Source organism: Rhodnius prolixus, unplaced genomic scaffold (genome assembly GCF_049639745.1).
Source record: "Rhodnius prolixus isolate KJV_2025 unplaced genomic scaffold, Rpr scaffold_9, whole genome shotgun sequence".
NCBI lineage: Eukaryota > Metazoa > Arthropoda > Insecta > Hemiptera > Reduviidae > Rhodnius > Rhodnius prolixus.
Window position 1 is genome coordinate 10,197,981 of NW_027411604.1, and position 12,288 is coordinate 10,210,268.

The 12,288-nt window shown below is 29.7% G+C and overlaps 1 protein-coding gene across 9 annotated transcripts in view; it reads left to right on the forward strand.

Moving 5' to 3' along the window:
• Pkc53E (Protein C kinase 53E) overlaps positions 1-12,288 on the forward strand; it is a 235,514-nt gene that overhangs the window by 214,669 nt on the left and 8,557 nt on the right. For 4 of the 9 annotated variants that reach the window (XM_074128831.1, XM_074128830.1, XM_074128837.1 and 1 more), the window contains 8 exons: positions 319-547; positions 3,016-3,042; positions 8,236-8,367; positions 8,457-8,630; positions 10,278-10,369; positions 10,463-10,664; positions 10,785-10,973; positions 11,257-11,397. In XM_074128831.1, the coding sequence (XP_073984932.1) occupies positions 319-547; positions 3,016-3,042; positions 8,236-8,367; positions 8,457-8,630; positions 10,278-10,369; positions 10,463-10,664; positions 10,785-10,973; positions 11,257-11,397 (1,186 nt within the window). The remainder of the gene's footprint in view (positions 1-318; positions 548-3,015; positions 3,043-8,235; positions 8,368-8,456; positions 8,631-10,277; positions 10,370-10,462; positions 10,665-10,784; positions 10,974-11,256; positions 11,398-12,288) is intronic. The other 5 variants (XM_074128834.1, XM_074128833.1, XM_074128838.1 and 2 more) reach the window with 3 other exon arrangements.

Below are 12,288 nucleotides of genomic sequence, written 5' to 3' on the forward strand. Positions count from 1 at the left end.
CTGCCTTCCTCCATATCTGTTCTGTTGACTCTTTTTTTTATCTTCAGATGGAGTCATTCACATACATGACTCGTTTCTTTGTTTTCTATATAAGAATTAGATTTTTATTTGAGCAAAATGAGACAAAGATATTCGCAATCATTTCCCATTGGTAATAATGTTAGACCTACTTCAAAATATGCTTCTGAAAACATTAATTCACTTATACTGCCATTGTTATTATTTCTCCAGATTACTGTCAATCAATAATTTTCTCTTAAAACCACAAGAAATTAAAAGTTATTTAAATAACTGTTATTTAAAATAATAATTTTCCAGTGAATTAAAACCAGAAGATAAAGACAGAAGGTTACTGATTGAGGTCTGGGATTGGGATAGAACTTCGCGTAACGATTTTATGGGTTCCTTATCGTTTGGAATATCAGAAATAATAAAAGCACCAGTTGAAGGATGGTTCAAATTATTAACCCAAGAGGAAGGTGAATTCTACAATGTGCCTGTACCTGAAGAGGGTGCAGATCTTGCCCAGTTGAAGTCACAGATGAGAGTAAGTAGAAATTATAATTTATTATTATTAAACTTTTATTTAATTATTTTAGATTAAAAAAATTAAATAATTAAAATTTTGCCTGATAAATGGTTAAAACTTTAGCAATATTCGCAATTTTTTTATTATTATTTTTATCGCTTATTTAAATTTGATTTACTAATCATTTTATATCTTAAGTTTTACTGCAATCTCATTTCAATTAATTTCATGGAATTTAATTTCTATTCTAATTACAAAATTGCTAATTTGCTAAAATAGAACCATGCACTAATTAATATATTACAATATTCATTACCTAATTTCAAATTTGATTCTAACCCCATTCACTAAAACTTGAAATTGGAATTTTTATTAATAATTGTTATACTGTAGTTTTTTTGTTATTAAATTGGCAGGCAGTAACATCTGTTTGAATTTTTGATTTATTTACATTTATATTTTACTTGAATTTAGTAAAACAGTTTTACTATTTTTTGTGGTCAGTTGTGATATATAGTTAATTAAATAGGGTTTTCTGGGAAAAAATTGTATTATTTTTATTTTTTTGAATCGTTAATTATTGGGGAAGGTTGGGCCATCTTATTACATGTCAGCCTCTTGATCTTTATTATAACCTGGTAATTATTCATAATGTAGCTACTTGGCGATATGGTCCACCCAAAAATCCTGAGCACTTCGCATTCTGCTTTTATTTGGGCTTTTCTTCGCCACCTTCTCATTCCAGTTTTCTCTTTGTTCGGCGTACTCCTCGGGCTTTCCTTTTTCAGGAGTCTTTTAGGTAACTTTTTCTATAGTTTAGGGAGTCTTCACAAAGCGTACCAAATCCTATTCATAAATTTCTGTGAGTGCTTTCGTTTTCCGTAGTTTCAATATTTTTTTCAATTTCTTGGTTAATAATAAAAGATTCTAATAGGGCAGCCCTTAAGGCCTACGCCACTGCGACCCCTTTGGATCTATTTTGGCTCCCCAACTTTAGAGCTCGCTCTTCAGACCCGTCCTTTTAATCAGACTCTTAATTCTGGAGAGCGGCTCTTGGGCAAAGCTTACAGGCCTTGGTTTTTTCCTCCCCGAGAAGTAACATGACACAACACGTGCAGTGCCGTTTCCTCCTCTTCCTGACAGAACCTATCTTGGTTAATTCTCTATATGGCTTATAGCAACTACTTCTGGTCTGTTCACCTGATTCCAACGCAGAGGGATCCCGATTTTCAATTCAACTTTACATTCACTGTTTCCAAGAGCTCTACACAGTTGTCTACTAAGAAAAAAAACCCTGTCCCGAAAAGCAGCAGTGTACTGGTAAAAAGGCTTTAGACGCCAATGTCCTCAGATATTGGATGCTCTTTAAGTTTAAAATTAATAAGTTCTCACTTGGAGATCTCTGGGTCAAATCCAGCTGCTCAGATTTCTTTTCTTAGGAGATTCTTGTAGTTTGCCGTCCGATGATGGAGAGTGCAGTGCATTGAAAAACATTCCGGCACCAATGAACTGTAGTTCAAATTTAAAAAACAAAAAAATTAACACTAACAAATATTACCATGATGCGTAGTTTTTATTTCACCATCCATTCTTGGTTTACCACTTTCTTGGTAGACCCTTCTGAGCTTTAAAAAATAGAAGTAAGCTATTTGCATTTTATTTTTTTTTAATATTTGAGCGTTTTCTTCTTTTATTTCAAAAAAAAAAAAAAAAAAAGATCACCTTTGCGACAGAGAACTTTACATAAAAGGCAAGAAATACATTCCAGCCTGGAGGCTATGTCCTTTCTGGAAGGTTCGCCCATTTTTTATTTTTTATAAATAATGCGCCACACTTGAACTTATACAAACACCAGTCAGATGTTACGAATAGAATCTTAAAATCAAAAGCGTTCTCTTCTTTTATATTACCAAATTAAATCTCAAAAAGTAGATCAATCCCAGTAAATAATGAAATCTTTTTACATTACAACTGACGACAAACTTATATATCAATAAGTAACCTTAAGAATAAATTAGTTTCATTTCAAGTCATGTTTACTAACATACCATTACTAGTCATTACTAAACGTATTTAAACTATAAGTAACTGGATTATTTACTAATGCAAACATATGTTAATGCCCTGTTTTTCAGTCGTTAACAGTAAAACGTTGGAAAATATTAAATAATTTTTTTTTCTACTGTTTGTTTTTCTTAAAACCACATTTATTCACTCCTTTTATTTCAATTATGTAGCCCTCCACTTGTTTATTTTATTAAAATGTATTTTATTATTGTTAAATGTAGAAAGAACCAATTCAAAGTTGTATACCAGTGTACTTTTCTCAATTTATATATTTTTTGTAAATGTTAATCAATCTCCACCTTACCCAAATAAATATTTTTTAAAAAAGAAATTAAATTCTTATAAGCGGACAGTTGAAAAACATTTTTGAGACTGTAGAAATATTCCCTTATTTGTAATACCTATCTATATGTATACAGGGACCTAAAAGTCAGATGCGCCATTCGGTGGGTTTTCTTACTTTACATTTATTTGTTTAAAAAAAAAAAAAAAAAAAAAAAAATGAACTAAAAAGAAGTAGTAGATTTGCATGTGCATGTTATTTGTGAGGTAATGTGAACAAAGTCGGATTTCTTAATCATTGTAATCTCCTCTAGCCAAGTAGATTATTCTGTATGATTATTCACTAGTGTGACTCCATTATTGTATTTAAACAACAATAAATTAAGCAAATTAATATTTCTACCACCAACGTTTGTGATTGTAGTTTTTTGAAAAAGGCAAATTTAGGATAGACATGTTTGTTAAAGTGAACGTCCACCGTTTTAATATTCACAAAGTGTTCTGTCTGTAGGGTAGATACCTAACATCAGATATTCAGAATATATAAGTATATATTTTTTCAGGAATATTTAATAAGCACCGTATTTTTGGTATTAATTACAAATTTATTAATACATTTATATACTCAAGAAAACTATCACTTTACTCATTTTTTTTTTTTTAACGGGTTTTATTAATGTAATTATTAATTATTTTACAGTTATTAATGCAGTTAATAATGTTAATCATTTTTATACAGTTAATTTATTTTACAAGAGAATTGTAGGGGTTAAATTCACATAAAGCGCATATTTTGTTGTCCTACCAATCTAAGTATTACATAGAGTTTAATAATTCATGAAAATCGGTTCACGTGTCGATAATTTGAAACGATTGCTATACTTTCCCTTAACAAGTGCAAGAACTGATCGCCGCTTTAATGTTACGTAGGGGAGCCCTAACCCTATCATTCTACCAAATTTTTTCTAAATCCGGCCAAGATTTACAGAGTAATTAGTAATAATAATTTTGGAGGGGGCCTTACATAAAGGGGGCTAACTCCTCTCCTATTCGATGTACAGGGTCGAGACCCCCAAAAGGCACATCTACATAAAATTCTGAATCGAATGACACCTCATTCATGAAAATCGGTTCGCGCGTTTAGGCGCTACGTTGTTTACAAAAAAAGGTAACAAGAACATTTTTTGAAAAAGCCTTTTTTGCTCATTTTCGGCAACTTTTTTCTCGAAACCTATAAGATCTGGGTTGTTCCAAAAAAAAATTACAGTCATAAAGGAGGATTTGCCCTTTATTTTAAAGAAAATTTGGGAATTTTATCTTTTATAGAAAAAGAAAAAAAAATTGTCAAAGTTGGGGTTTTTCAACGTTTCGCTTTTCCGTGCAGTTTTTGATGATCAACCCTACCGGACAGTTTTAGTTAGGTTTTCCGTTTGTATTGAACCTCTAGCCATGGCATTTATAAAACACCATTACCTTGGTGTCTCCAGTATTGTATAATCATCAAAATTCTCTTTATATATTAAACATGGTTTACTTAAAAAACCATGTAATTTTCGGTTGCAAATTTCACATTATATGCAACATATTATGAATGACTCGTATGCTAGATGTAGATTGATTCCAGGTACTGTAAAGTTATGTTTCTTTTACCCTCTGTTTCTTCTTTGCCCATGAGACAGATTGATAAGAAGTTGATGATAACGTAGTGCGTGGTGCACTCAGTAATTTAACAGTATCCATCAAACTTATTTTGCATTTACATTTCCATCATATTTCAAGTAGCTGTATCTCTTGTAGTATTGCTGTAATTGCTGGGAAATTATGTACAATTATAGTAATCGTTTAACTTTACAATTGTGCCGAATTCCCATTTTCTAGCTGTATTTATAAAGGAGATATAAGGTGATAAAGTTTGGTGCTTTTGCACTTCCTTTCGTTTGAATTTGAGATTGCTATATCTCTTGTCCTATCAAATGTTTTTGTTGCTTTAGGTAGATTTGAACCTTTGCCTGCGAGTAAAATTAATCGTTTTTCAAATCGATGGCATACCTATCGTTTGCTGGTTCCATTCCATGGAATTGTGGCTTACTCTATTTTTGGTTATTATTTGGTGGGCTTTTTAACTGGAATGAAGTGGAAACATATTTACAAAACAAACTGGCCTTCATACCATTTGTTTAGTCACTTCTGAATTTAATAATTCATCGTGTTCCAAGATATGATTTTGTACATTAAATAATTTTATGTAGTGAAAACATTAATGGAGAAAAATATTCATTTTGAAAGAAGAAATATTTGAAGTGTAGGCCTCCATTTACTTTAAAGCTATAATCCTACAATATTCGTTATTACAGGTGCTCTTCTATTTTTATAACGTTGCAATTAAATTCTCTTCTTATGAATTATTGTAAGCTGTAAGATTCAATACATTTTACAGAAGTTATCTGGGAAAGTTTTGTTGCCAGTCATTATATTCCATTACTGTAGCACCAAGTGTGTTTGAGTGTTCTACACCTTAGTACTAACGTTATTTCTAATTGTCGAGTTAGATTCTTGATTCCCTTGCTTTTAAGCTGTTCACTAATGATCTGTTATCGTCCATTATTTCAGATAAATTAATTAAAGACAGTGGAGTGGATCAAAAATTAATAAACCTGATTTTATTTAGTTTTTTAAATTTTTTATTTCTAATAAGTCTTATTAGAAATAAACATATCAGCCTATTATATTGTAAAGTTTAAGAATAATATTTCTAATGGGTGTAAAAAAATTATTAATTGTCTGTTCCCACAATTAGTGTTTACATCTCTCAAATTTGAAGAAGTTATGTAAAATTATGTCCACTGTTAAAAAGTGATTTGTTACAACAGTAATGTGGGTAGCACAATCACAAGGAATCATCATCGTCTATTGAATAAAAATTCCAAACTGGCCAGTAATTGAGAAAATATGGTGGATATGAGAGATAAAATAAACTTATGTTTACCAACACTGCCATCTAATATCTTATTCAGGTATTAGAACAGCCTGAAGAAATGGGCTTACTTATTACAGTCTTGAGACAAATCCAACGTCATTTTTTAGAGTTGAATATAGTTGATAATGAAATTAAATACTCTATTTAGGGTAGTTTAACTTTTTAAAAATAATCTGTTCGCGTCAATTTTTTGATTTCTACTCAAATTCTTTTTTTCGCGTCATTATGATGGCCTCTATTTATTTGTTTAAGTACTGAAGTCTGTTTGAGATGAGTTTCATTGTCCCCTATTTCTGTTTCCCCTGAGCATGCAACTAGTCCTCCCCAAAACCTAAATGCTTCTTTTAAAAACGAATAATATTTTAACATTTTATTGAATTAAAGTATAACCATCAAATTAACTACATTATTTAACTGTTTTGTCTATTAACGTTGTTAATAACTTTTTACTGAAGACTCCTCTAAATAATTTATTATACATAATTTTTTTAAAGCAATGTTGTGTCTTAACAAATTATACAAACCCTACAATGTCCATGGTAGCAGATTGTTATTCGCATTTGAGTGTACTTTCACTTGATGTAGCTATTAGTTTGGATGTTCTGTTGCACTAATAAAGGTCTTAACTAAGTTAAGCATTTTATTTTGTAGCATTCTCTAAAAGGGACTTAGTTTATAATAGAAGGTTTGTAAATAATATACTCTCAAGGTGAATGACTGATAATTCTTTGTTTTTAAATTATTTATATATATAAATATATACACAAAGTAGAATAATGTCTATTAATTATTGAATCGGTTTTAAGTAAATTAGGTTTAACTTCGAACAGGTATATTCCCCAGTACGGTAATTGATTATTATTATTATTATAATCTCATTTTACACCGTCTTGTTTAATCACATTTAATGTATTTCTTCTGATGTATAGAATGATTAAATTACAAATTATAGAATTAAATTGAATGCATAATTTAACTAGAAAACCTGCTGCACATTAACAACGTGCTTGGAGAAGTTTTTATTCAAAAAAGAAAAATATGTATTCATCATTATAAAAGTTTGGTGCTGGCATTTTATTTTTGATTTTATGTTCTACAACTTGTATTTTTTTTAGTTTATTGTTTAAATGTGAATGTTCCATTTTTCTATTCAATAATAAACTTAAACCACTTATTCAGTCTGTATATAAAAAATATAACGTGAAAACACCAAAAGAAAAAAAAATTTATGTGTAAGTTTGGAATGGACATAGGGAAGAGAAAAGTGTAACTAGATCAGTGAATCTGTCAATTCCAAATTACCTTGAGATATATTACATATTTTTCCGAAAGTTAACCCATCCTAGCTGTTCGTTTCTCGATTCTTTTCTCAATTGGATGCAGATGGGTGAGAGCTGGCATGTGCTGGAAGCCATAAGTACCATACCGTCTCACTAATAGCCGTGATTTTTTGGCTTTCATTTATGACAGGTTTTTAAAGTAATTCAAAATGAAGTATTTTTAAAATACCTATTAAGAGATCAATGTTTTTAGACGATTCAGTTTTGGAGTCTATTAAGAAGCTATAATTGCCTCCATTAGATAGAGTACTTTAATGTTACCCAAATATTGTTTACTAGAATGATCATTTTTATTTATTTCTTTTCTAAACTGTCCGGTAGTACAGCAAAAGAAGAAAGGCTGACAAAGAAAATGCCAAAGCTTGTTAAAAGCATTTTGTCACTTCATTCTAAGTTCAATAGATTTTTTATTATCTCAAATAGCGTCTTATTTTTAGAATTTTCTCTAATTTTGTGTATCTGTTCCTTTCTTCAGTGTGTGTCTTCTTCAAATACTTCTTTAATTTGCTAGATATCAGTCCATGTATTGGGATGTTTTTTCTCTTATGCCAATTGCATTTTTAATTCTTCTTCCTCGAAAATTTCTTATTGTCTTGCAGTAAAAAAAAAAAAAAACGCTCATTATAACTACTATAAATCTTCAAATACTAGTTGCATATATTTTATATATCTAAAAACTATTATATTTATATTTATTGTCTAAATTGTCTGCATGAGTAGTTCAAATGCAGACATGTTCTTTTACTAATTTTTGCTATGATAAATTTTGATTATTTAAATCTAAAGTACTTTTTTTATATATATATCTCTGTGCAAAATTTACATAGATTTTATGAATTTTTGATTCTATTCTAATTTTTAAATTGAAGTATTTACAAACATTATTCGGTATATAGATTTCTAATTTTTTTGTTTTAATTTTAAATTTGGACTCAAAAATTGTTCTATAATTATTTTAATTAAATAGCATGACATTGACTATTTTACAAATTTAGTTATAAATATTTCGTAAATACTTTAATTATGTGGAACTGTTCTAGAAGACATCAATCACAAAGAAAGCGCCAGTAATGACAGACAAAGATGTCCCACATAATATGTCGAAAAAAGATGTAATTAGAGCGTCTGATTTCAACTTTTTAATGGTCTTAGGCAAAGGAAGTTTTGGCAAGGTATTTATTCTGATTTTATTTTGAATTATCATTTAATTTTAAATTTGTCTATATATTTATTTATTTTTTATTTTGTTATGGCATCATAGGTTATGCTAGCAGAAAGAAAAGGTACTGACGAATTGTACGCAATAAAAATTTTGAAAAAAGACATTATAATTCAGGATGATGATGTTGAATGCACGATGGTCGAGAAGAGGGTTTTGGCGCTTTCACAGAAACCACCATTTTTAGTACAATTGCATTCTTGCTTCCAAACAATGGTAAGTAGTTTATATGATTTAATGAACAATATTAATTACTATTATTATTTTTTTTATCAACATCTGAAGGCTGAAAAGCCTTTTTCAAAGTGCCGCTGGCCTCCGGACAGTGTTTCTTGAAGGGAAACTTTAGGAGCCGGTAGCTGGATTCGTATCTATTAACAATATTGGGACGTTCGGTTTGGTACGGTTTTTTGTCATACAAAAAATAATATAATTATAATGCATGCTTAGATTTAAAATTGTAAGATAATGACGCATTAATGAGGTATTTTGATTAATAATTGGCCTACAGTCATGAAATAGTAAATTAGCAACCCTATTGTTCTGGGATTATTAAAATTGTCCATTAATCTGAGTATAAATGTGTACAGCAGATTACTGTTAGTTGTAATTTAAGGTCACCTACAAATTTGTCGCAATATAGATGTAATAATCAGGGTAAATATTAAACTGGAAATTAAACATGATCTGTGTAATGTTTTGTGAGGCATAACGCTCTGATATTTATCGTAATCCACTTCAGACAAAGAAACTCATGGTAGATTACCTTTATACCTGATCTTTAAAATAATTTCTGGGATCTAGGATGGTTTTTAGGAGAATATTTCCTCTTTCCACACCTAATAATAATTGAAGTGTTGAAAATAATTGAAGACTTCTGCAACTAATCACACAGGATGGGGTCATGTACTTACTTTTAACACGAGGTTTAACGTGAGGGAAAGAGCTGGGTTTCAATTAGAAAGTTGACTCTTAAATTATCAAAAAGTTTTATTTACAAATGAAAGTAATCAAAACCTTCTCGGATGGAAACCGTACCTTTTTTTGCTAATTAACTGCACTAAACTGTTACCTTTGGTCAGAAAAGTACCTTGTGAATGCATGTAATGGAACATTTCATCACTTTTATCACTTGGGATTTGATTTGTTGAAAAGCTGGAGCAATTGCTGGCCAATGTTTAAAAATCCAATTCAATTGAAAGTGGTCAAAAACAAAAATTATTGCGATATATTTTTGTTCTGCTATAGTATAGGTAACAAATCAGATTTTAGAAATTGTGTAATGGTGCTGCTCTGAGTGTGAGTAATATTTCTCCGATTTTTCTGCTAAATATTATTTTAAATGGAGTCTAAATTAGAGAGTAGTCCTTCAGTTTGGTACAAACATGGCATTTGGAAGTAAGGGACTATAGAAGAACGGTTTTACCTAAGAATGTTTGTGTTCTATTTGGCGATTTTGGGGATCATAAAACATTTATTGGTAGAATTTCCTATAAAACCAGGAACAGTATTTTATTAAAAGATATATAACCTTTACTTAAATCTTCTCTTTGGTGTAATAAAAGTGTAAACAATTTAGGGCAATTTCTGCAATTCTTTCAATTGAATTACGCAATATTAACCATTGTTTTTAGTGGCTGATTCATTAATCAAGAAGGAAGGAAGAATAATGCGAATTTCAGTCATTATTTTATTTTTACCGATCATTCAAGTGTAATTAAAATAAAGTAATCGCCTACTTTTCAAATTACCAAATAAAGAATTTCTTTAAGTAATCTCTCGATGTTATAGATTAAAAAAAAAAAAATTGATTCAATTTGGGTTTATTGTTTTCTATACTAACTAAAATGAAATTTATTATAGGATCGCCTTTATTTTGTAATGGAATACGTTAACGGAGGTGACCTGATGTTTCAAATTCAACAGTGTGGTAAATTCAAAGAACCAGTAGCCGTGTATGTTAATATTTATTTATACTTGTTTTTGATAGCTTTGAAACTGATACATATTTCATAATTATTTATAGTAATTTCAAAATATAATTTCAGATTTTATTCAGCTGAAATTGCCATCGGATTATTTTACTTACATGTACGCGGGATTATATACAGAGATCTTAAATTGGATAATGTACTTTTAGATCAAGATGGCCATATTAAAATTGCTGATTTTGGTATGTGTAAAGAAGGTATATCTGCGGATAAAACTACTAAAACATTCTGCGGAACACCAGATTATATTGCACCAGAAGTAGGTTTTTTTGTTGTAATTTTTATTTATATAACTAATATAATTGTATCATTTGTAATTAAAATAATCAGAATTAAAAATGCATTAACTTTAATTGACCTAATTTATGGTTATATGCAGATAATCTTGTATCAACCGTATGGAAAATCAGTTGATTGGTGGGCTTATGGAGTGTTACTGTACGAGATGTTGGTCGGCCAGCCTCCGTTTGATGGTGAAGACGAAGAAGAATTATTCGCTGCTATAACAGATCACAGTGTCAGCTATCCAAAGGGTCTTTCGAAAGAAGCAAAAGAAGCATGCAAAGGAGTGAGTATCCTAGAGTATATTTTTAATTTTAGAACGTTTTGTAAATCACTAAACTAAGTACATGTTGTTAATAAAACTGTGTCACAGGAACTTTGAACGTTAAAGTGAAGTTCCCGACAAATTTTGCCTCTGAAAATGGATGAAAATCAAATTTGAGAGATTATTGGACTTTAATTTGTTCACTTTTATGTTCTAACTTAAGACATTAGTATCTTTATTGCTTAAAATGTTGTTTTAAATGATTATAATAGTAGGTATTCTAACTTAAAAATCTGTTTTATAGTTTTTAACTAAAAATCCTAGCAAAAGGCTGGGTTGTGGTTTACGTGGAGAGGAAGATGTACGTGGTCATTCATTCTTCCGGAGGATAGATTGGGAACGAATCGAGGCTAGAGAAGTGCAACCACCATTCAAGCCGAAAATTGTAAGTGATCCTTTAATTTATTGTCTTAACCTTCAATAACAATAATAATTTTTTTTTTTTTTACGACTATAATATTTTTATTTCTGTATTTGTACAAAGTTGCTTGTTACAGAAAGAGTTAACCTTTTACTGTACTATTAGAATTAAGATTTAAAAATAATTGAAATAAACAAACTTATACAGAACTTAAACGTGATACAACTACAGGTGAACTTGAAAAGAAAAAGGAAAATGAAACTCAGTAGAACATAAACTGTTATTTTCAGTTATAAAACAGTTTAAACTTCAATAATTAACTATGAGAGGACTGTTGATTTTGTAAACACTGTTTAGAATAAAAACGAAATCAAAAGAGATTTAAGGTTTTTAAATTCAGCCGATCTTGTCCAGAAACATCTATTCTTTTGATTCTCTAGAATACATACTTACAAATATTGAATCAAATTTAGTCGTAAATGAAATTTTTGTTACACTTACTAGCAAATTTCATTTATGATTTCTCTGTTTTTCTTGTCTTGCTCGTTAAGTTAGGCGATATTTTTTTTTTTTACTTCTGAACCTGAATTAAAATAATAATAAATTAAAAAATAATAAAAGATATATGTCTATTTCTTCAACATCCGTTTCCCAGTTCTAGATAACATGCTGTCGTGTCGCGTAATAATTATATTAAGATAATTTTATTTTTCAAAGTAGGGACTACCAATTTAGTCACTTTGCCCCTCAGGTTTATTTTAATTGAGTGACCATTGTCCTTTTTTCTACTGTTCAAATGTTATTTCGATGTTGATTCTATTAATTGTACGATATTGGCAACATTTAACATCCTGAATAATTTGATAATTGTACTGATAAGAATGTAAAGAAAGCTAAATGAAGTATAAGTAAGCT